Below are 26,229 nucleotides of genomic sequence, written 5' to 3'. Positions count from 1 at the left end.
AAAGAAGACTCTTCTCTTTTTTAAGCATGAGAAGATTTTTTTTAAAAAAAGTAGAATTGAGTCCTTTTTCTGATAATTCAGACAAGCATGTCTTCATTTTATTTTAAAGGCTCTTCTTACTGCCAATATCTTAGTTGTGCTTTTCTGCTTTTTATCCAACAAAAGATTCCTTCTCCATTAATATAAGATCTTATTTTTTATGTACAGTAAACTTCAATTTTCAGGGGACTTCAGTTCACTTGAAGCGTGCAAGGAATTTTGGAGTGGAAACAGGGCATTGAGATCTTCAACTATCGAGCTACCTGTAAAGAAAAAGAAATAACATTAACATTTTGATTTGCAGTATAGAAGAGTAATAACTTGCTCAATTGGGTACTGTAACACGAATGGCAATATTTTGTTTACAAGAGTATTAGAATCAAAATCAGAAAATTATTCATACAATGTATACAGTGCATCTAAAACAGATTATTTAAGTGTTTTTAGGTATTATCTCTGCTTCATAATGTAAAAAATAAATGAAAAACAGAGAAGTAATTGAGTAAAGCTAAACCATGAAACAGTCCTATATTTTTAATTCATGTTTGTGGAGAACAGCTAACACAACAAATTTATTGTGTTAGAGCTTTCAAATTACTCCTGTCACAGTAACTGCACAAATCACATTTGATTTTGTTCATTTTTCCCTTCCAAAAACCACATCTTGATGGTAGGAGCAGGTTTACAGAAATCATTTAAATTGCAGTTTAAATTGTTTCCAACTTCATTTTTGCTCAAGTAGAAAATGATTTAGTAAAGCACACTCAAGGAAACGAAATGAAATAACTGGCAAAAACTTGAAAAAAAAGTGAATTATGCTTTAATTTGTTACTATTCATATCATGATTTACATCTATGCTCAGTTCACATGCATATCAGACTAAGGTGTTAAGAAGAATGATAATTCCTTTCTTTTAGAGTCAATTTACATTTATATCTTCAAAGTGCCTGGCAGTTCTAAGCTTATGTGCTTTTCTGAAGGTTAAGTGGCATGTCAGAGTGATGTCCTATTGATTTATAACTACTTGTGAAACCCAGAAAATCGTTCCTAGTACCAGTACTAAATTTTCATTGGTAACTGTGTGACAGCACAACACAAAATATTTCAAATTTAATTTCAAAATAAGTACAATAGTACAGAAAAGTACTGTGTATGAATATTATCATTGCATTTTTATCACAATGTTTACCAATGCAAGAAAAATCACACAAAATGTTATATAGTGATCTACATATAACTGATTTTTGCATGTTCTTGACTTACCCAGTATGAACAACAATTAATATTGTTGGATCTGAAAATTACTGGTGCAAAAGTGTCTTCAGAGCACACATTTACAGTCTATAAGAACATCAAATCCATATAATATTCTGTAGGTATGGAAATACCTACTGGTAATACCTATGGAAATATGTCTATAACATTTTAAATCAAATTCGTTTTGTGTATTTATGTACAAAAACCATAAGACCTTTTGTATTGTTCTAATACAGTATTTTCTCTATTTTTCCTTCTTGAAGTGAAATCATTATAATACTACAGTGATTTTCAACTGAACCTTTGGAAAATTAACTTTAAAATATAGGTCCCTTACAGATATGTATTTTGAAGGAGATGAAGTAGTATAGCTTTATAGACATTTAAAGATGAACAAAAATGTTATTAATGAGGAACATTTCACGTTGACGTAATGTCAGAAGTTCTTTATCAATTACATTTTTTGTCAGAGAATACATAGAATAAATAGAATTGTTTTTCAGTCCCCTTAATACTATTATGTGATGGGGATTCTTGGGCATTAATCTGAAGTTAGAGAGAGAAGAAATTGCTACCTGGGCAGGAGTGAATGGAGAGTGGAAATTAGCAGTGAAGACCATCTAAGGAAGATTTTGATGGTGAGAAGAGAGAGGCATGGGAGGTAATATTTTTCTATGTTACATTGATTTGGATAAATTTAATAAACATACCTACATTAATATACTGTAATCTAAAATGTATAAATATGTTGCCATATGTTGAAAAAAGTCCAAATAAATAACACTTCATTATACAAGACATCTGGGAGTGCTTTTAATATTTTCCATTGCTCATTGTCTTAACATTGCATATTTTGCTGATGCCATAATTTCACAAGATTGTACCTGTTTTAAGACAATTTCAGAATAAAGAAACACACACCCCACTTATTCAAGGAGAAAATATACAGTGGCTTGGAGATTTTATGAAAAATCAATGTTAATTTCCAACTGGTTCTAGCAAACAATTAAGTTGTTGTATGATATATATGTAGAGAAAGAGCTCCAAGTCTAATATATAAGTATAAATAATTTCTACTACAACAAGGTCCTGCTAAGCGAAGAGCTGAAACCTGAAAAGAGCGCCTTTAGCCAGATACAGTACTGAAACATACCGTTCTAAAACACACCAACTTCGACCAGCCGCAGGGGACACTGCTTAAAACACTACAAATTAGTATTCAACAAATTACATCACAACTCACTACTGCACATGTTGAGTTACACACAAACACAAGACAAACTGGAAAGCTATTGATCCCTAAAAAGATAATACACAATTGCTGTGTATTTGAACAGTATGATAGTCAACAAGGAGAAGTAAACCCTGATGATGTCCATTGCTAATATATAGTATAATAATAATAATAATAATAATAATAATAATAATAATAATAATAATAATAATTGCTTACACTTATATAGCGCTTTTCTGGACACTCCACTCAAAGTGCTTTACAGGTAATGGGGACTCCCCTCCACCACCACCACCAATGTGCAGCATCCACCTGGATGATGAGACGGCAGCCATAGTGCGCCAGAACGCTCACCACACATCAGCTCTCAATGGGGAGGAGAGCAGAGTATAGGCAGAACTTTATTTTCTCCACTTCCATCAAGGAGAAACAGAGACAGAGCTGCACTTTCTGCAACACTGCAAGTAAGACTGGGGGATAAGAGAAACATTCTTCTCCAAAATATCAAACCAAATCCCAGAATTCCTACACCTGCTACAATCAGAACAACTTTCAGTTCCACTGGGATGGGGGACATAGCTCAATAGAGCTGGCAGTCCAGTATGTACTGTAGTCTCCTGTCACAGAGCGAGGAACAGAGTGCATATCAAATTATATTATGTTTTTGTTACAGATTTTGGGAGATTTTTAATAATTGTTACTGCTGTGGCAACAGTGTAATTTCTTGATCTAGCCAATAATGCTCCTCCAAAGCACTGACAGAGTCAACTCAATCATCTTATTTAGAATCAACTGTGAAATACCAGAGAACACAAGTGGAAACAATGTTAAAGTACACAAACAAGTGAGAACAAGAGGCACTTTTTTACACATGGTTGTGGGAATCTGGAACAAGCTACCAAAACATGTACTATATTTAAACACTTGCCTCTTAAAAAGATAATTGGATGCAATCCTTTGCTCAATCAATTACTAGAAACCAAACTAGCAAGATAGACAGTATGGCTCCTTGTTGATTTTAATATTTATGCTCTCCCTGATTAGGAAGGGATTAATATTTATTGGTGTAATTTCAGTGTTTGCAGATACAGTACAGTAAGTGTTTAAATACACATTTTTTTTAAATAACACAGATACCTGGATTTATTGTCATGGTAAATACAATGATCCATATTTTTTATGAAAGTATACACTATACAGTATAATGTAGTTACATACATTATATATACCATGCCCTGCAAGATATTCTCCCCTTTCAATAATATCCCATTTTGTTTTATTACAAATTATATACAATTTTAAATTCTTTTCAGCAAAACCTGCAAAGAAAAATAATATATATTCGTTTATTCAATTTATAACCAAAATTAAGAAACTGTTAAATACTTACAATAACATAATTAAGAACTTTTAGATAAACACATAATAGATACACTACTGGAATATGACAAACATCTAAATTATGCTGCACTAACTATGTTTATAGTGATTTTTAACAATGTTTTTAGACAATTGTCAGCCTCTATAAAGCTCTGTTACTGTCCTACATACACATACCAGGTTTGATTTTTGTCATAAGTTCCAAGAGGCTCTGAAACAGTTTTTCAAGGCACAAAACAGGAATACTGTATTTCAGACTTTGACACTAGCTGTGTGAGAGTGCAAATATTGTGTGGGAGCATTTCACAAATTGTCTCATTATAAAGAAAGATATGCCAATTACCTTGATTATGTAATAAATATCATATATGGATCTTAGGCAATATGCACCTAATTGCACTGTAAATATTATAATCATTATTAATCTTTGAATGGTCACAACTGAATTATTACAGCACCATGTTTAATGTTAAACAAAAAAAAGTACTTCTGGCGCTCTTCTAAAATGTACTTTTAAAGAGATCCAAGGAGCTTAGAGAGATTTGTTTTTTATCTGAGCAGCAATATTTAAGACTTTTTTTTAAAGAAGATTTGATTCTTCACTTTTCCTATTTTTAAATAGCAAAATCACTCTTTGTTTTGAAATTATATACTCTTGTTCAATGTGGGGTGTTTTAATAGAAATTCGTGAGTTACACTTCCACTTTCCTATGTATAAATATTTGCTGGCTGCCAACAACTCTGCATGTATATTTTCTAGCACTTGGTGTTGCTAAGACCTTCCCTTTGTTGCTTTCTGGCCTCTTCTTGAACAAGCAGATTTTCAACTTCAAATTCTCCATAGAAAACACTCAACTCCCTGCACCTACTGTATCATATTATCTATCCAGTTACCACCCTGGAACTACTTACTGAGGTTGCTTCAACTCCCTTCCACCCTTCTCTCTATTTCTAATTCTGTTCACTTCATACTCCCCATTTCTGGTCAAGAATTCACCCCACTGCATGTATAGCCACAGCCTATTTTTTTTTTGTTTTCTCTCTTACCTTTCTCCAATCTTCACTTTCTCTGCCCCAGTAGGAGCCCACTCTGCCCTGAGAGGACAGCATGAGTCTGCACTCACCTGGAGCCTTTTTTATTCATATCCTTAGCCCTAGCTGTCGCTGGGTCCCGCAGCCCAGGCTGATATTGAGTCACCCTCATTGGCATCCAACTGGTGCAGTGTTGGCCCTACAGAAGCTTCTACTCATAAACATAGCAGATATTTGTTACACACAGGATATGTGTAAGTGTACATCTGGGATTCCACTAAGAATCCTTTCATCACTCATTAACAATTTCTGAGCTTCCCCATTAGTGCAGTTTATCTCAGGCTACTCCTTTAGCTCACTGCATAGAGGCATCTTCCACCGTCCACCACAGAATTCTAGTCTCAAGTGAACTACAGTATATTTTAGGTTTTGTACTGCCACCTATTCACTGATGTGCGTTCCATTTTTGGTATCATACAGTACATGCTTCTTTTTTCACCAGTGTTCCTCTAAAACATTACACATCCAAATCTATTTGATCAATATACTGGGTCTGAAGCTTATACAGTAAGAATAAGATTTTTCTTTCATTAGTGAGTATGGATTCCGAATTAATTGTTGAAAATTAAGGAAAAGTTGTTTGTAAAGTGGTAGACTAAATGTAAAGTGGTAGACTCTTCTTGAAAATACTAAAAGAACACTTTTTGCCTTGTAATTTATCAAATATCCATGTACATATAAAGGAACAATAACCCTTAGTATTCTTCCCCTTAGTGATCTATTACAACAGTTTAAGCTTGGGGATATACAGTATGTTGATTTTAGATTATATGCAAAAAGATGGGCTTTGTGTAGATGTTCACTAACAACTTGTAACAAACTGGTGAAAATGATTTAAATTACAGATAATCATGGAGAGTCAATAAAATGCTTTAACACAATCAGAAAAAAAGAAAATTCCCAGTAAATGACTGAAAAACATGTGGTTAGAGTGGTTAGAGCTGTGGACTCTGGACTAGTAGGTTTTGGGTTGTTTTTGTACCTTTAACAAGGTATTAAACTACGATTACTCCAGTAAAAACCCTCTTGTATAACTACTGTACAGTATGTACTGGTTGTCATTGTAAATGCAGATTTAATATTATTTGACTCACTTTGTTAAATATAGGATTTAAAAACATGTCCTCCTGAAAAAAAAAACGTCCCAACCTTTTCAAGTGCCTTCAACACAAATGCTCTACTAGAGGTTATAGCTACCACTATAAACTGTACAATACTGTCACGGACGTCCAAAGGGACTAACCGTGGAGAGCAGAAAAAGACCTATATGCGTAGCGGCGAGACAGGAAAAAGGCCCGGGCTCGTTAGTGCAAAGAGTTCAGGACTGCCGTATAGAAACCTATGCCCTCAGGTAGCGGACGTGGGGCGACCTGGTGCTAGGCGGGTCTCAGGACATCCGAACGTCAATGCTGAGCGAGGGCAGAGTGCAAGACCCGGAAATATATAGCCCAAGGGAAAGAGAGGGACCAGAAAGACAGCAGGCAGGAAACTAGGGACAGGACAGAGAAGGAGCGCCCTCTGGCTGCAGAGGGCGTGACAAATACAGTGTTGGTATGTAACATAAAATATGCAATATATCATATTATATCATAATATAAACATTGGATGTACAGTAAGCTCCATTTAATTACCTTTCTTAAACAATGTATTTAAAGTCAAATATTTTTATTATTTTACTCAAAGTAAGCTGTGCTCTTTAATACCAGCTTTGGAGCATCATACGCCAGCATCACTACCAATAAATATAGCTTGAGAGAGTATGAGATGATTTTATAAATTTACTGTATACCATACAATGTTTGCCAAATAAAAACCTGTTCTTCTATACTACATTCATATGACTGTATTCTCATCAATTAAAAACAGCCCTTATGATTTGATCAAGCGTATATCATCTTAAAAATGATCAAATTATCTCTATATAATTCTCTAGAGCTAACCAAGTAAATATTTGTGTGCTTTCAATAACCACAAACCAAAGATTAGTACACATGTAATTGATTTATTCAATCAAGAGACTGGACATTGCTTTTAAATTAATATTGATAGGGCCTGCTTAAATGTTACAGTGTAGTTAGGCATGTAATAGGAACTGCATATTCACAAATGCTAAAAAGTAATTGTAGCAGACCTGACCCTTTCCCTACCAAAACAGTCTCTAGGGTATGCACACACAAAACTCACAATGACTCCAAAAAGGTAAAGGAAGCCTTATTTTAGGCCTTTTAGACCAAAAGATCAACAACAAAAAGATAGCATTTACAAAAAAAATAACACCATGAGCTTTATTTATACAAACAAATAATTAACCCCATGTAAATTATTGTTCATTCCTAAACCCTTAATTAGTTAACTATTAATAACTTAATTAACCCCCCCCCCCCATTCTGTCTATCAACATGGAGGCCAAGTAGCAGCCTCTAGTGTCAGGTCAGCACAACACTTTCTAAAGCTGTCCTACCACAGCAACATTACAGTTTGTGCTAATATAACATAGTGGTACTCCCTTTCTTAGATGTGTTTTTGGAATACATTGTTTTAAGTAAGCACCCACCTGGGTGATGCATTCAGACGTTTCACACCAGCAGTCCTAATATACAAAGTAGAACATGAGGTAATGAAGTGAGAAAGTATGTCACTAATTGAATTAAGAAGGAACTTTAGTGAGGACTAATTGTACAATTTCAAAAGGAATTGAGCCTGGACACTCGATTTAAATTTCTTACCCTTACAAACAGTGCCATGGGAGCTTTAGTTGTCAGAAGCTCTGTCTAATATCTCATCCAAAGAATGGCAACTCCTATGGCACAATGACCTTAGTCTCCATACTGGTTGCAGCATTTGGAACATCTGGTTCAGAGGGAAGAGTACTGCCTAACAGTTCACCACACCTCAAATAGCTGTAATCCCAGTACTGATTATAACCAACCTTGTTTAGTTTCTAAACAACCCATTTATAGACAAAAAATATCCATGTTTTTATAGCCAATATAATGTTGTCTTTCTATTATACTGATGTCAATATTCTTAGAATTGTGTTCCTGATACATTCATTTTGACATCAGCGTTTTAGTATAGCTTTGAGCACTGCACTATGACATATTGCTGAATTGCAGAACTAAAAAAAAAAGCTTGCTAAAAGCAACAATTTTCTGGAATGACTCACAGGGCAGAAACAAAGCAAAGTAAAACATGCCCTTAACATTATTATTATAATCTTAGCATATGCCCTTATTCAAAGCAACTTACAAAATATGCAATAAGACATAAAGTAAAATCAAAAAGAAAATCTTTCAGACTCATTTTATAAAAAATAAAAAGTAAAAACTACAAATGACCAAAAAAACAGAAAGGTAGGCATATGTTAGTGTTAGTCCAAATCCTGTACAGTATTGAGAAGAGCAAAAACAATTTCCACAGAGTGGAAAATGCACAACATGTACATAAAGAACGATTGTTGACACTAAATAAGGAATGCCATTGAGCGGACTGCTGTATTAGTTGGTGGCTTGTAAAAGTTAATGACAGTGAGAGAGAGAGATCTTAGGTATGATTTAAAAAATAAAATCTTGAGGGTTTTTCAAAAGTTGGTCAGGGGCAGAGCCATTCTGATTTTAATGGTTAATAGTTATTTTCATCACCGCATCTCCAGGGATGAGAATGAACAGGCTCTGGAGGTGAGGGAATGGAGAGGAGAAGGAATAGAGAAGAGCTGGAGAGGTCTGGAGGGCATAAAGGGAGAGATGAGGGTTTGGAGATAGAATGGGCCAGTGGATACTAGCCATATCTAGTCTTGCTTTAGTTCAGAGATATCCTGAGATCAGGTTAGAAAGTGGTAAAGCAACCTCTTATATCAGAACAAAAATATGAATGCACTTAAATGCCCTTGTGATGGAATGACTGAAGTAACAGCATAGCATGAGAAAAATGAGGGAGAGTTAAAGAAAAGACCAAACAAGCAGAAGGACTGTGCTGGAGAAGGGAAATAGCACTGGAGGGAGAATAGCAAGACTTGAACTAAAACTTATGTAAATAAGTTAGTAATGAAGGGGCTGATCCTATAGATATTGTTCAGCGGCAGGAGTGAGGCAGAACAGAAATGTGATAGAAATATGACAGACATAGGACAAGAAGTGCACCAAGGTTCTTGGTGGAAGATGAGGGAGAGAGAGTGGTGTAGTTAAGTGGAAATGAGATGGACAAGTCTATAGAGGGGAGTATAAGGAAAGGAAGTCAGATTTATAGAGGCTCCATTTCAAATGCATCCAGTGCACAATGGCTGACTGACAGGCATCAACATGGTAAGAGACAAACGTATCAGTGGGAGTAAAAAGGAAAGAGGATCTTAAGAGTCATCTCCATAAAGATAGGGGATGCAGCTTAGAGGTTTTCAGGGGCATCAGGGAAGAGTGCATGAGACGCAGAGAGCAAGCTGTGTCAGCAGACCTGGTAAGTGTGATCAGAGCTGTAGGAGGAAAACTAGATATAAGCAGCATCAGAGTTTCCCATGGTAGCAAGTGTTGAAAAAGTATAGTCAGTCAACATCCACAATATCAAAGACACAGAGTGAGTGGAAGAGATGTCATGGATGATTGGGACAGATGAGAGGGGTGAAGCATGTGCTGACTGAAGGGCATCCATAACTGAAAAAATGTGTACTCTTAGTAGAGTTGTTGTTTGAAAGCCTGAATGCTTGGGGTCAAGCAGTAATTGCTGAGAGAAGTAAGTGGAGAGTTGGTGTTGTTGGCCTGTTCAAGAGTTTTAGAGAGATAGGTTGTGATGCAGGGAAGGGGAAAACATCCTGAGAGAAAGGCATTGAGAAAACAGGGAATATAGGGAACGAGATCATGGGATCACTTTCCAGCTAGACATTTTGTGTACATTCAAACCACCTGGTAATACAGCTAGTAGTTAGCTGCATCAGCATGCATAGGCTGCAAAAGAACAAGTAATAGGTTTATTCCATGCTGAAAAAAAGAAGAAAGAAAAGACAACGTTTCGGCCGAGGAGCCTTCTTCAGGTGTGAGCTGAACCGTCACACCTGAAGAAGGCTCCACGGCCGAAACGTTGTCTTTTCTTTCTTCTTTCATTCTGGTAATATGTGTTAAATAATAAAAACACATTTTAATTATTGTGGAGGTGGCCCTTAACAGAAATAAGTAGTAGTACCAATTACCTTAAATGCCAAAATTTCTTTTCTTCACATTTAAAATTTGGTGTAAAGTCACCTAGAACTAACGAAGACTTTTCAGAGTTTAATTGTGGAAAATTTGAATACAGTTAAATAAACTCAATATTGTGGTAATGTTACAAGACTTCATAGAGATAAAGAATTCTGTATCTTCAGTATAGCAGTGAAAATTAGCACATAATATAATATATGATTTCTATGACCCAAAGGTAACATGTAAAAGTATAAAGAGAATATACTGGATCAAGAGTATAACCATAAGTAATATTTGTTAAACCTGACTTCGATTCCTCCAACAAAACAAAAATCTATTTGAAAGATAGGATCTACTGTATCTAGCTTAATACATTACCCATAAAACCCACCCATCTATTAAGATATAATCAAGCACTGTATCAACAGTAAGGTTTGGAAAAAACATATTTTAAATATTATTTGAATCTGTTAATTAATTGTTTCGTAGTCTAACTAGGGCAGTGTATGTACTATGATGGGACAAAAACCTGATATGTTTTAAAAATGGTGATATTTAAGAATTTGTTTAATTACTTTTTCAATGACCTTAGGAAAGAAAGATTGGAAATGGTTAATAAAAGTTGTTTATGAGGAGGGGATTAACCAAAGTAATTATACAGTAGAAGAGACTAGAACTATCTTTCCTGTGAACTATTTTTTTACTGCAAACAAAGTGTTACAGATGTGACAACACTGGAATATGATCTAACACTGATTGAAATTGTGATCGGTATGATGGTCATGATACAATCCTGTGTATTCAACTGAGGTTTTTAAATGAAGTTTAAGAGAGATACTGTCAAACAAGCCAATTTCACCCACCAGTTCTAAATCATAATCATTACTAATATTCACAATATACTGTATATCAAGATAACACCTCATTTTTAACATTTTGTTTCATGTGTTATTCATCTATACATGGAGCATGTTTCAAACTAAACTGGCAGAAAGAGAAAGCAAAGACAGGATGAAAGAGAAAAAATATCAACTTGTCTAGCATTTTGTTTCATGCATTACTCGTTTCAGATAAGAGCAAGAATCTCTGGTTCCCATAATGAATCTGTTGTTTTGTCTGCATTTATTCCTACATCATTCATCCTGAATCTCCCATTACTGCCATCACTGATATCAAATACTGGACTCTTGCTACATTCCTGATGACTTTACAATAATTTTTTCCTTTAAAAAAAAATACACAGAATATGTTTTTTTTTCTACTTCTCTGAGGTCTATAACAAGCAAGCTTGTTTTATCCCGCATACTTCTTCTTTTCCCAATGACATCACCCAGCATGCTGCAAAACACCAGTTTATCAAAAGGATCCCTGGGTTGCTTTCACCCTTATTACTATCTAATCTACCTTATCCTCATGTTTGCATTTCTCTTCATATTCCCTTTTCACAGTTTGTCTTGGTTTTGTCCTGAAAATGTCTTTATGCCATTGTTCATTAATTTAATCTCCACTTTTCTGTGGTCTCTTCTTCTTCTGTCCCTGATGTCCAACACGCCCCAATCAAAACAATACCTGTGCCGTTGGCTTCAGTCTCCTCCCTCTCAGCCCCTGTTGCCTCTGATGCAACCTTCTCTTCCCCTCTTGGTCTGTCAGGTCTGTCCAACTCAGATACCTCCTACTTCAGGCATCCTACAGCTTTTAATATCTTATCTTCCTTCTGCTTCTCTCCCTGGCATCTGACACAACCCTATGCTTTTGTGCCCTTGTACCAGGGTTCTTCCCTCTCCACTGCTCCTGCTCCTAATGCAACCTCCTCGACGTGAGATCTGTCCGGCATTCTACCTTTGACTTAGTCAGCAGGCATGCTACAGCTTTTAATGTCTGCCTTTCCTCCTGCCCCTATCCCTGGCATCTAAGCCCAACACCTTTGGTGCCTTCAGCCTTGGCTTCAGATGTTTTCATCTTCAGAAGATGTTTTCGTCTTCAGATGTTCCTTGGTCCACTGCTCTTCAGTAGAACTCTCTGTTAAACTCAATTTTTACATCATGTGTTTACGTTCACTATAATGCGGGAATTTACATCCATAACAGCAATAACTTCTCTGGATACCTTATGTATTTTATAGTGTAGGCAGACTGTCAACAAAAGTATAAAGTTGCTAAATATTGAAAAGCGGGAACATATAGTACAAATGCTTGAATATTCTAAATTTTACTTAAATTTAAATTGTTTCGTCCAAAAACAAAAATGTCAAACAAATCACACCCAAGCATGCAGAACGTACATTGCTTCAGAAATACCTCATGTATTTTCATCACTATTAATTAAGAATGCAATGGGAATCAATTATGCTGCTTCGGTGTGATGTTATGAAAGACAGTGATATGCCTGTAGAAACTGCTAGAGGTAACATTGTATTTTTGCACACATTGTAACCTTCAGAGTATGAAATGCCAACAAGAAGTCACATTTATGGTCCATCTATCCACCAATAATTTGCATTACAGAAGAGATAAGTGAGGCCTACCTTAGTTGTTTTTACTTTATTCCCTGTAGCACAGCTCCAACCTTTAAGATCTGGTAGAACTTTACATTCTTCTCCATCCAGACATGGATGCATCTGACACCACCATTTCTGTTCCACAATTGAGGCTATAAAATATGAAAATATTAAGGCAAGGTTGGAATTTGAATATACTGTATGTGCAATAACTTAATGAACACACTTAGTTTAGCTGAAAACATTAATGCACCGCCTCACAATATACATATTTAAAAGAAAGTTTTAGAATTTTAGAATGATTGTGAACATCACAAAAAGAGGCTTGTGTATTTGCTAAAAGCTTAGATATGAATCCATATTGTAGCATAATTAATGTATTGCTTTTTTACACACAAATGGAAATACAAATTAATATATACAGTATCTTTATGACTGCAAATGACTGGGAAAGTTTAATAAGCAAATTAAATATTGCAATTTGGTTTTTGGTAATGAATAAGAATCTGAATGGCACTAACAGAAAACTACAGAAGATGATTTGAAAGTAGTTAATTAAATGCCTTACAAGTGACTTTTTAAATTGTTTCAGTAATATTATAAAAATTATTTCATAAAAAAGAAACAGTTAATCCTTAAAAGTTTACAGCAAACGTTCACTGATGGCATAGCATAAGCAAAGAATTCAGAGTAGTAGCACATAAGCCTCAGACAAATTTTCTTAAAAGCTTCGTTTAGCCCTCTTGACTAAAATATCTCATAAAACTCTTAAGAACAAGCTTATGATGAATATTTAAAATTCAAACACCTTAATCTATCATTCTTAATAGGACTATTTTAAAAAATATTTTATTTTAATAGTCAGTTGTTGAACATTTCAACAAGACAGAATATTCTACAAAATTAAAATTGAGACCATTGAAAATTATGGAAAGCATTATGGAAAGATATCAAACTATCAGGAGTTTTTAAAATTTAATAACATTCAAAGTTCTGGGTTCTAAATCTTTTAATAGTTAAAATAGTTAAATCACTAAGAAAACATCGAAAACAGAAAAAGTGGGTAGGGCTCCTGTTTCAAATGTTATCTTTTATGTTCCAAAACATTAAAAACTTTTATATTCTAATTTTCTTTTGAACTTCTTCTTCAGGTCTATTTTGAGTATAGAGAATACTGTACATTAACCCTTGTAAAAAACAATTTGTTAAAATATAAAAAGAAAATGTATCCATTAGAACACAGATTAATTTATTAAACCCTATTAACTGGGTTAATTCAACATTTCTAACTACCACTTTATTGCACATTTAATCTAATATATTATTTAGTGGGATCTTTCAACTTAAAAGGGTTTCCTTTTACCAAATGGAACCAAATGGAGACTTGTTGGTGGGCCAAATTCAAGTTAATCCAGATGGTTGTAGAAGACTTTGAATTAATGTACTGTAGGTAAATACTTATTTTACAGAATAGTTGCAGAATATGCTGTAATTCTTAAAAAAGAGTTGAATGATATATTTGGTTTACTTAGATTGTAGTATGTGAATATGACTATTGTAGCAGAAATGCTTATTAATAAGACAGAATTAAGTCTTGTTGTGCTTTTACCAGTGAGGCGCCTCTCTCTCATCTCTGTGGTCCAAGCCACAGAGAAGCCATTCATTCATGTTGGTTCACTAATTTAGGGATGTTTGTCTTCGTGTTAAGGAACAGTTCCCAGGATCAGGATGCAACCAGCTATCATGATATATGTATACTCTTGGTGCCTGGTTGTCTAGTGAGACTCTATGCACATCTGGATTATAGTCCTAGAGTCAGAGGTCATGGTCAATCACTCCTCAAATTGACCAACGAATGAGGAACCTGCAGGGCGTGGAAACCCCAACTGCCCAGCAACCTCCTGACCAATCACCAACCATATTGTCCTCGAGTTAAAAAACATTGCACAGAGTTCCCAGATGGCTCCTCCGTGCACCCTCGCACTCCTTCAGACTGATCTGAGAAACTTGGTCAAGCCTGCAGCAAAACTGATCAATGGAGCAATATGGTTGAAGTTTTGTCGACATCTGAATACTTTTATTCAGAGGTAGCTGCTACGCTGAAAGCAAACCAAGTTTCTTCCCCCCAAAGAGTGACTTGCTCTGACCACGCAGTCACTTCTATGCACAGATTCACTAGTTCAGCGTGAGGCTAACTAGTAGGTCCCTGGAGAGTAACAATTTTCCAGCGCGAAGCCGACAGAGGAACTCTCTCTCCTTCTCCCCATGACTCTGAGCCACACAAGGACTGTTTGGGCATCAAGCCAGGAGACCACAGATTGGATACCACTTCAACAGAGCCTGTCAGCTGTTCCTTCCCTGTCCGTGCCAGGAGATACAAATCCATACCGGATGAATATAAATCCAATATTCTACTTTACCGATCTCGAGAATTCAATTGTTATCTTAACACAGGTTGATATCAATTTAATTTGTATAAGTAACGTTTTTACTTCTACTTTAGATACTTATGAGTATCTAAAGTAGAATCTGTATTAATGAGACTGATTAATGAGATAGTGTAGCCAAATGGTATACTAAATATATATTTCTTTGTTTTGTATCTCTTCGCTATTGTGATATATTCTGTATCTTGGTAACCCTCACAATAAGATCTCCCATCTGTATCCAGGCAGACTGTTATATGTCTATTTGATGTATTAATACATGTATTTCGTGTATTTGAGTCTGTGTGTGTGTATCGCTGATTATTCTGAAGATTGATTCCTAATAGCTAAAGGAACCACCACGTAATTTACTGTTACAATGAATAAACTGTCCCAGTAAATTCACAAAACTTCTACACTATGATGAAGCATGGATCATTTCTCATGTATAATTGCGCTTCTTCTATGTTTTCTTCTCCCATGCTCCTTATTTACAAAAAGATTCAAACATTCTCAGCATATTGTTGAAGCACGTTCCTATGACTAGATCATACTTAATGAAGGCTCCTTAATGAAAACCCCTGACAAATACTTGCAACTTTCATTTGGTTCACTGGCTTCTAGAGTCAAACCTAAGTTAACATATTATTTTATGATTTCTGGTTTCCATTATGGTTGACCTGGAAAAGCAAACCGACAAATAAAGAGAAGGACTTTAGTTTTTTGCACCAGCAATGTGCTCAGAACCTTTTGACCCAGCGTGGTAATGTTCCATTGGGGTTTTAAACTGAATTGTACATTTGAAAGACAACATAGTATTTATAGCATAAAGCACATTCCCAACATTTTCTTATGAAATATAGACTGATGGGAAAAAAAAAACGCAACACCTCCTCTTTAACACTCTGGCCCTCCTGACTGCATGGAAGAGGCTGAAGTGACTCATCCATGAAGAGGACCCGATACCACTGTATACGAGTCCATCGCAGCCTCTATCTGGCCCAAGCCAGTTGGGTGTGACGTCTAGGAGGTGTGACCAGAGGGCTTCTGACAGGTCGCCTTGCTCTAGGGCCAGCAGCATGGAGCCTCACTCTCCTGTCAAAAACGCGGGCATTGTGTCTGCCGGCAGTTTCAGCAGCAGTACAGGTGGCAGATCTGAAACGATCTCTCAGATGGACCAGTCTGATGTGTCGGTCCTGCTCTGGTGTGGTCCCTCGAGGGCGGCCGGATCTTGGACAGTTATCTGTCCTGCCGTTCTACTGAAACCTTCTCTGCAGTCGGGACACAGTGGAGCAACTTACTCCATAGTGTCTGGCATTGCTAGCACATGACATGCCTGCCTGCAGCGTGCCAATGGCCCTCTCCCTTGCTTCTGGTGACATTGGAGGCATTACAGAATGCACAGAAAACTGACTAAGTGTGGCCTTTTTCTTGCAGAGACCTAAGCTTTGAATTAAGGCCTTTTAAAGGTGACCTGATCAGGCATTGTTTCCACCTGGACCTCATTGGGTAAAAGTGCACCTAACGAGCTTTTGTGTGATTGGCAAGCTGCAATGCCTCACAGCACAAGCTGTATTTGCTGATCAGAGGGCTTAAAACAAATCAACAACTTTTTGTGAAGGTACATAAGCTTTAACTATAGTATTCACATTACAGAAAATGTTGCGTTTCTTTTTTCATCAATATATATTAACATAACAAAACAGTTTGCTTTTTATGTTTATTAATAAACTTTAATCATTACTGTAACAAGATTTGGGCTAAATGATTTGATCTAGAGACAGTTTTCTTTTCTTCATATTATCCTACCACCCCTGGAGGTGCAATTCAATTTATTTCTCATATCTGATGCATCCCTAATTGGAAGCTTAAGAAAAATTAGAACAGGGTTTCCTGACTAACTTTGGAAGGACTATGTTTAATGTGTAAAAATGACAGAAGTTTATCAATGGCGAGAACAAGCCGTCATTCTTTAGTAACATTTAGTAACATGGGCCCATCTACTAGCAGTATTTAGATTTGTCAATACACCTTACTTCCTTTTTCTGCACAAAAGGTCACAGTAGTATTTAGAAAATGTAACCAATGTAATTGAAAGAAAAATTGTGAAACATTAAGCTGCAAAATATATGGCTTAAGTGTGTTACATTTGGTTAATATATTTATGTTTACATAAACATCTCCACCTTTTTTTAAAGTTAACTGACATTAGACAACCTAATTAGATTTTTATGAATCATCCACACTCATTGCTCAAAATATATAATTATTAATAGAAATGTGATAATTACATTATTTTTGTTGTTTGTATCTGTTGTTGAGCACCTGTTTGTATCTTGTTTGTAGCTGAAAGAAACAATTTCAAAAGGGATTACAAGATTATGGTATATAAAATGCTGCACAAATCAAATAATCAGCAGCCAAAGCTCCAGGAGGGACCAGAGATTAAGTTACGGAGATGTTGCTGTCTAGCAGTTCTTTAATGGTAATTAATGGTAATATTTTCGACAATTATCTCGCTCAAGAAGTTACATAAGATAATCTCTGGAAATCTTACATGTGTGCATCTGTGACTTCTGCACGAGCTCTTGATGATCCACAAATCCAAATTACCAAATGCTGCTTATGTCTGTTTTATGTTTATCTTGGTACTAATAAACTGCAGTGGACTGCTTTGGAACACAGAACTTTTATTTTTGTTCTCACAGTGAAACTATCTGCCTTTGGTGATACCCACAGTTATGGAGAGACTAGAGACTAGCTTTCCACCTTACACCGCATACAGTTGATCGCCCTGTTAGCTACATAAAAGCAATACAAAAGTAAGCAGTAAAGATCACCTACAATAAAGACATACAATTATTTAATAAAATAGAACTTCTATAATATATTATTTAGAGATAATATTTCTCTTACATTTATCTGAGGATATTGATTTAAAAAAAGTTCACAGTAACTGAGTCCTGGAAAATTCTTCTCAAAAATGCACCTACCATCTACACAAGATGGGGCAGCACGTGTTGTCCCCGCCACTTGTCCTGGAAAGCAGGAGCATTTTATTGTTTGAGATCTTTCTTCTATCTTGTTCTTGTTGCAGCATCTGTGAATTGCCACAACTTCACATGTTCCAGTTTTGACATGGTGAGCTGTGAAAGAAAAAGAAATTAGCGTGCTGTTTAAAACTAATATATATATATATTTAATATTCTTCCTACCTGCTGCTTTGCTTTCCAATGGCAATATCAGCAAGGATTTCTGAGAGATTTACAAGGTTTAGAAACCATCAGCATGCTAAATGTTTGGTTGGGTAAGGTTATTCTAAATGCATGCTGTTGCAGGTTACCTCATATTACAAGTGGCTCACAAGCTATTAAAATAAGTGCATAGCATGTGATATCTTATTATATGTGATTATCTTATTATAATCATGGAAACATCTTATTATAAAAATACTTGCCATTTTGCTCTGAACCCATTGCTAACAGAACTTCACCAATGAGAGAAGAGAATTAGAAGGGAAAGTGAAACAAACAGGACACAAGTGGAAACTACACGTAAGTGCATTTAAAACTGAGAGCAGGTGGCACTGTTTTACACAAACATAATAGTCTGGTAATAGTCTGGAAAAAGCTACCCAGCCATATTGTCGAAGACGATACCCTGGCTTTTTACAGAAAATGGCAGGATGAGATCACTTAAATACTAGCAAAAAATGAGCTAGATGTTCTCCTCTCATTTGTTTATAATTCCCTTTCTTATGTTGTTAGAGATCACATTGGGATGACAATGAAAATTATACAAACAGTATTCTAAAATGCTGTTTAGACTGTTATAAAAAAATCATCTGTACTAACATCACACTGCCAATATACTTAATAAATATCACCAGTGCAGCCTCCTCAGCCTTCAAACATGCCTTTTGGTGTACCTCAGAATCTACTGATGCAGACTGAATCTTGCCCAATCAGGTCTCAGCATTAGACAAGGTATTAAATCCCTGTAGAAACAGTAAGTTGTGACAACATTGTCCACCAATACTGTGCTAGTAATTGCAGGAAAAAAAGAAATTTGAGTAAAACTGTTTTTGTTTCCCGAATCAAGTCTAAAGCTGTGTAAAGCTCACGTTTTGAAAAGTGAACATCATTTATTTAATGGGCTCAGCAGGCATCTGCCATCAAATGAGGCAGTGACTAACCTCCCAGATGGGATAATTGATACATGAATCTCGAAGGACAAGCCTGTTAAAAGTGGTAGAAGGAGCAGAAAGGTAAGTCTGTTTAAAGATTGATTAAGATTGATGTGTGACCACACTTAACTCATAACCTGTGAATAGAGTAATACATCACAAAAACAATTTGATTTTCTTTATACAGCTCTTCAAGAAGAAAAATGTCAGCTTGTTTCACAGATTAAATTTGTAAAGTTTAATACATGCTGGCCTTTGTCTAATTTGGGTATTTTAAAATATTTTTTTCTTGAAAATAGCATGGACCACTACTGCCTCACAGCTCTCGGTTCTAAACTGAGCTCCATTTAGGGTGGAGTTCTCCCGTGTTCACAGTGTTTTTGACAGATGGTTCATACTCTTGTTGCCTTCCAAAGACATGCTTTCTAGCTGGTTAACAGGTATCTCTAAATTGACCATGTGTGCTTTTGTGCACTGTTAAAGATTTAAGTCCTATCCAGGATGTTGTCCCTACCTTGCTCCCTATGTTTCTTGGTCAAATTGAAAATGCTAACCTTGAAACATATACCCCTAGCATAACAAGCAGTTAATAGCCATTTTCTTTCTGCCATGTGCTGTATAAAATCTTATTCAGATAATAAGTTTAATATTTATCTGATTATATATAGCATCTTGAAAATATTATATATCTTTTTGTCAATATACTGTATCAAGGTACATAGACAGCTCGTGATCCTGTGGTACATGACCAGTTCATTAATTTTTACTCCTGACCATTGTCTGTTGTATGTTTGAAATAAACATACTGCAAGCATTCTAATCGGCACTAGGTGTCAAAGAAGTTATATGGCTTCTGCATGAAGGAAAAGTCCACTATGAAATTAATATTAATCAATTTGTTGTGGGAATGACACAACAACAGGGGAACAAGAGATTGTGTAACCCCAAAAATAATAAGGATTGCTACAGTATAACCTGTTCCTTTCTTAGGTAGCTGTTAATGCCACTCCAGGAATAAAGCCTCCAGACATAATTTCATAAAACATTTTTTTGTAGAGGGACAAATGAGACATAGCATACAAGGCTGCCAAAAATATACCACAGTCTATTATACGCTTGCAATTTGTCTTATAAAAAACTCAGTATTACAGCCTTCTAATATTCCTTTTGAAATATCACCCCAGTTCAAGTAATGTCTTTACAGAATGATGAAATAAGAGGGATCATTCATATTAATTACACAAGACCAATGAAGACACTTAATAATGAGACACCAATTAAGCACAAAACACATATATTCTGTAGGTGGGAGGGCAAAGGATAATAGAACATGAACTCAGTTTTTATTTCCTAAGCTCCATCTAAGTTTCAGGCGATTTCAATATCATTAATACCCCAGTGCTCCCATTTGTTTCCCTTTCTTTACATTTCTCTCCATTATATTTCCCATACCTCTACAGACATACAGTTTCAAATCAGTGGCATTTACCTGCAATTAACCATAAACAATTAAACTCATTGAAATCTGGTAAGGAAATACAAATTATGTCAAACATAAATGTGAAAATGATTAAACCTACTGTATACAAAGACTAAAACAAAATTCAACACACATGCAAATACTGTATATGTTCTGGTATTACATCAGAATCAGTCTTCAAATGAGAAGAGGTCATTCAGCCCATCTAGCCCATGGTAGTTATTAGCTACTGTTATTCCTGCAAGGATCTTTTCCAGCTAATCCTTGAATGAAGCCTGGGTATCAACTTTAAAAACCTTGCTACGTAGTTTGTTCCATATTTTCAAAAACCTTTGTGTAAAGTAGCACCTGCTGTTCTCAGACTTAAATGCACTTCCATATGGTTTCCAAGGGTTCTCTTATTCACGTTTCAGTGTTTATGTTGATGAAGTCCAGAAAGCTGACTTTGTCAATGCCTTTGAGGACTATAATGATTGTATGTCACTGGAGGGCATTCAGTTGAGCCCTGCAATGTATCTGATTACTCTTTGCTGGACTGATTTAAGAGTTGCAATTATTTTATATTAATGGTAAGATCAAAACTGTACTCAACATTATAAATAAGGTTTTACAACTACTTTGTACAATTATAACAATGTTATATCCATCGATTTAAATGCTAGACTTTTAACTATATTGTAATGTTTTGTCTTTTTTATTGCTGCCTCATATACAGTAATATAGAATATGTAAATGCTGTGTCAACACAAACACCAAAGATGTTTGCATAAGCAGCCTCATCAAAGTCAGAATTCTCCATTTTGTTTCTCTAGTTCATGTTTTTGCTTCCTGCAAGTAATGATCTCCATTAAACATCATCATCCATTTGCTTAGCCAGTCTTACATTTTATCAAAATCTTTTTGAATTTCATTTGCTGTTTGCTGTTACCATTTTGCTATAATCTAAACACTTGAGGAGTTTAGTTATTACTGTATACCACAATGTACATAAATTAGGAACAGCAGGAGTCCTAGGATACATAACTGTGCTACTACACTAATTGCATTGCTCTTATCTGAGAGTTCATCCCTTATCTATACTATTTTCTAATAACCAATTATCAATCCAAGCACATGCATATCCCGAAATGCCTTAATCTGAAAGTTAGTCTTTTATGAGAAATTTTATCAAAAGCATTATGAACTTTTAACTATAAGTTATTGTATGGTCTGTTTGGGTCCTTCACTGCTGTTGCTTGTTCAAAGAACTCAATTTGGCCTTCCTTGAATATCCATATTAACAATCCCCTAGAATCCCTTTTCATATAGGTGATCCTAACGTTTAGTTCTAATAATTGTTTCCATACATTTTGTAGTGACAAGGCATATTATTACACTAAGAATTACAGTAAATGTCATTAAAGATTTCATGTTAATTTTTCTGTTGCCTTAACCAGACAATAATAGCAGCTTAGGCCTCTGTGTAAAGCACTAAGAATAAGAATTTTAAAGCAAGACAGTTGAAAAGATGCTTGTCTTAAAGTCTGTAACATAGAGAAGGACATTAAAAACTGTATCTATCCTCAACCTCCCTAGTGATGAGAGTGGTCCAACATGGCACCTCTCAGTCTGGAACCCACAAAGAGAGGGTACCCTCAAGAGGACATGGTCAATCACACAAAGGATGAGCAAACCATAAGAAACCTATAAGTCTTTGAAAACACTACACTTGATGACATAACCAATCACCAATCATGATTTCCATGTTTAAAAGGTACTTCACACTTTCTCTGCTTGCTCCTCCTTATCAATCCTGGGAAATCTGACAACATCACCAGCCACTTGACTGCAGCCACTGCCATCTGAGTCAAGACTTTAATTTTAATTCAAGAAGCCAGGCTGAGGGAGAGAGTTTGATCCTGTCTGCAACAGATGAAATCTTGTGTCTTGAAAACCAGTTAATTTTGCATGATCGATTAAATTAATACAGTTGAACTTAATGGTCATCATCTTAAATATCACAGCATGTTCTGTAACTGTGAATATTGAAAAGAAAGACAAAAAAGAAAACAATGCTTACTTATAGAAACAGATTAGATTTTTTGTTATTGTAAAAGGAATAAATTTAATGATGGCCACTTTTTGATAAAGACAAGCAAACTTTTGATCATGCTTAAGTTAGAGGTACACGGGCTGTAGTTCAATGGCTGAGGTTTGTTTTCCTCCAACCAGATAGAAGAGGGCAGGATTCTTTGATCTGCACACTAAGGCCTGTTTCTTGCCGGGATGGGCTCTTGTATTATGCAAAACAAACCATGAAAGTGCATAAGCCACAGTGCTGATATTTACTGTACGTGTACGGCAGGTGAGCAGATGTGGGCAAGGATAGAATTTGACTTTCTCTCAAACTTGTTCATAGAGGGGTCAAAGGGGAACTGTAGTCCCAATTTCTCAGACCGGTTATTAAATCTTGGTAACAAATTAAACTCATTGACATTATAGAAAAAAATTACAAATTTTGAATTAAGCACAAAATCAGGAACTTTGTGAAAGTACTGTAAGTTACCATGTTGTCGCAAACTTGCATTCAAGTTCCCACAAACTGCGACATGATGCAGCCCCTCCTGCTCATTAGTCTCTGTAATGACTAATGTAATGCGATGTACAGTACGAGCGAATAAATACAGGTTCTATAGTAGACATTTTGCCGCAGAAATGTTCCAACGTGATCTGCACACAGAGTTAACAAGTAACGAGTATTTGTTAGCACAACTGTCTTGACATCGAGAGCAATATTTCTATTGGATTAAAAGAGACATATTCACAAGCCTACTTGATTACAATGTCAGAGGGCCGCACATTTTGTTGCATTGTTCTGAATCGCAGAACATGGTACTGTGCATACCTGGAAATTTAGTCTATGTTGTGATGTAAATTGGAGGATATACAATTTACTGTGTACATTTTACATTTATTGCAGTTTGAAATGCACTCATCATTGCTGATTCTTTTTAATCCCAAAATATGAAAATAGCTCTGCAGTTCCCCTTTAAGCCCTTTTTTCAAGCATATTTTATTGTAAGTTTAGGAAATTCTTAGTTTCATTAGAACACAATAACATTATAAACCCTGATGAAAAAAACAGTCCATTCAGTCCATTAGTGCTTGTCATTTTCCTGTACACTACGTGAATCTATGACAGCATCAAGCGGTGATGCCGTGTGCGGCAATACACAACAGGTGCACAGGTTTTACGCAGGGACAGAAATACAGACACACCCCACACACACAAGTCTTCAGTCTTCAAACTGTGGTTCATTGGCTGGAACTTATAGAATCTGGCTTGTGCCCAGCACAACAACAGGGTATTCACCATCCTGTCCTGTTAGGTGGCCCAAAGAAGTAACAGTGGCTGATGTAGATCGTTGCCCATCTGCAGTCTTCTTGGTTGCAACTGTGTAGGTGTACCAGCACCATGTGGTGTATCTACATCTGTGGGGAAAATACTAACCGTTTGGAGCTTTCAGCCCAGGCTGAAGCAAAAAAAAGAATGGTCTGTGACAAAGGCTATTACTATAGCAGCAACCTGTTCTTTAGCCCTAGCGCTGGGTAGAAAAAAAAAGTAAATAACCAATGCTGTAGCAGCTGGCTGTTGCAACTGAAGCAAAGCTGCTTGTCAGCCCAAAGGCTGGAAAAAATAATATATACACCCTGCACTGTGGCTAAAGAAAGATATACAGCATGCACTATGGCAAACAAAAAAATATTCAGACTGTGTGTTGGTAAGGGCTGTTGCAGCAATAACAATGCTACCCTTCAACCTTAAGGTTAGCATTTATTGATGGAAAAATATAAGCCAATGTCTTCCAGACAATGGCAGGTTTAGCAGAATTTCAGCTGGTGCCAGAGTAGAGGCTGATGCAATTCAAAGAAGGTACTTGCACTTCTCCTTTTGATCATCTCTGATCCTTCCTTATTCAGCATTCCATTTATCTGGCCTAGAGCAGGGTGCATAGCTGATGCCTGCTCTGGTGATTTCCTGTGAGCTGTACATCACTATCTTAGATAGAGGGAAAGAGTCCTCAAGGGAAGTAATGACCCTTGAGGAGATGGCAGATTGCAGCATCACTGCGTCCAATTACGTCACCTTGTTCTTATCACTAAAATATCAATATAAATTGAAAACTGTACATATACTAAAAATGAACTTCATTTGTCATGTACTGTATGTGACTACATGCATACTATCTAAACCATTCTGTATTGATCTAACTGTATTATTTTATTATTAGCTATCCCTCCATGCTTTGAATCTCCAGTCAATATAACTAATATATTATAAACACCTTGATAACTTTTATCTATACAGTATATGGAAAGAAGAGCAGCATTCCCAGCATGTTCTCCCAGACTATTCTCTAATCTTAATATTATACTCTGTCTTACACTGGAGTCATCTTTAAATCCATCTACAGCATGCACCATTAATTCCCACTGTTTTAAATTTAAGATTCAGGTGGTATTTTTGAAAATCCAGATATACAATATTATAGGCAGTATAAGTATCCATGTGTCGTAGTTTGTTAAAATGTCTAGATTTATACAACAACATCTTTCTCTGTGGAACCCACAGGGAACAAATTCAAATTTCAGACTCCAGGTCTTATATCAAGTTGAGACACCTTATATCTTAGGTGAGGAGCTTCACTCAAATTGCCACAATAAATGTCCTCCCGTATAAATGCGACTCAAAGATGTAATAGTAAATGATTACTTGACTTTTCTGGTTAGGTAAAGAAAAAAAGATTAATGTATTCAAATACAGCATAAACGTGATTCTAGTTTGGCCCTAATGAGAGACTACAGCACAGAAAAAGTTATAGAAAGCTGGCAGCTGCTGTTAACAATATTTTGTTTTAGAAGCATATGTACTATAGCTACTATGAAATGACAGAACAAGTCTTGTTATCTTTTCAATAACATATTACTCTATAACTACATTATTCTCAAAATTTTGGAAATGCTCAGAGTGCCACTAAAACATATATTTAAATTACACTTTAACTAAAGCACTGTATCAGTTGTGTACAGTAGCAGCTGGTATAAATTTTGCTCATTTTGCTTCTATTCTTGTTCTGATTATTCATTTTTATCCTCCTGCAGGCATCAACTGTGATTATTTCTTTCTTCTCAGCCTGCATTTTAATATTAGCAGGAACAATTCCTTTCATGCAGTCTCTGAATTTATCATTGCTTTGTGCAAGATTTTGGGGGGGTGTCTGCAGAGAATGCATTTTAGTACAAAGACTTGATTGAAAAACAAATGGATTGTTTTTCTTATGTTCAGCTCAGGAAAAAATATGAAAAGAAAGAGGTTTATTTTTAACTTTTCAAATGCAATACATGATTAAAGAAGCTGTATGTATAATCTGAATCTCCTTGTCATTTCTGTTTTTATTGGTTTCATATCCTGTTATAAGTGTTCGGCGCTGT

General features: G+C 35.8%; 1 protein-coding gene across 1 annotated transcript in view; it reads right to left on the bottom strand.

Annotated features, from left to right (window-relative positions):
• Positions 1-213: 213 nt before the first annotated feature.
• The window catches only part of LOC148829436 (chemokine-like protein TAFA-2), a 44,395-nt gene continuing 18,379 nt past the window's right edge, over positions 214-26,229 (bottom strand). Inside the window, exons 2-4 of the mRNA XM_088922600.1 lie at positions 18,085-18,237; positions 12,671-12,817; positions 214-302 (exon numbers count right to left, since the gene is read on the bottom strand). Coding sequence (XP_088778726.1) covers positions 214-302; positions 12,671-12,817; positions 18,085-18,237 — 389 coding nt within the window. The remainder of the gene's footprint in view (positions 303-12,670; positions 12,818-18,084; positions 18,238-26,229) is intronic.

Source organism: Atractosteus spatula, chromosome 8 (assembly GCF_055471065.1).
Source record: "Atractosteus spatula isolate fAtrSpa1 chromosome 8, fAtrSpa1.hap1, whole genome shotgun sequence".
Classification (NCBI taxonomy): domain Eukaryota; kingdom Metazoa; phylum Chordata; class Actinopteri; order Semionotiformes; family Lepisosteidae; genus Atractosteus; species Atractosteus spatula.
The sequence above is the reverse complement of the archived record's forward strand: the minus strand, read 5'-3'. Positions and strand labels throughout refer to the sequence as shown.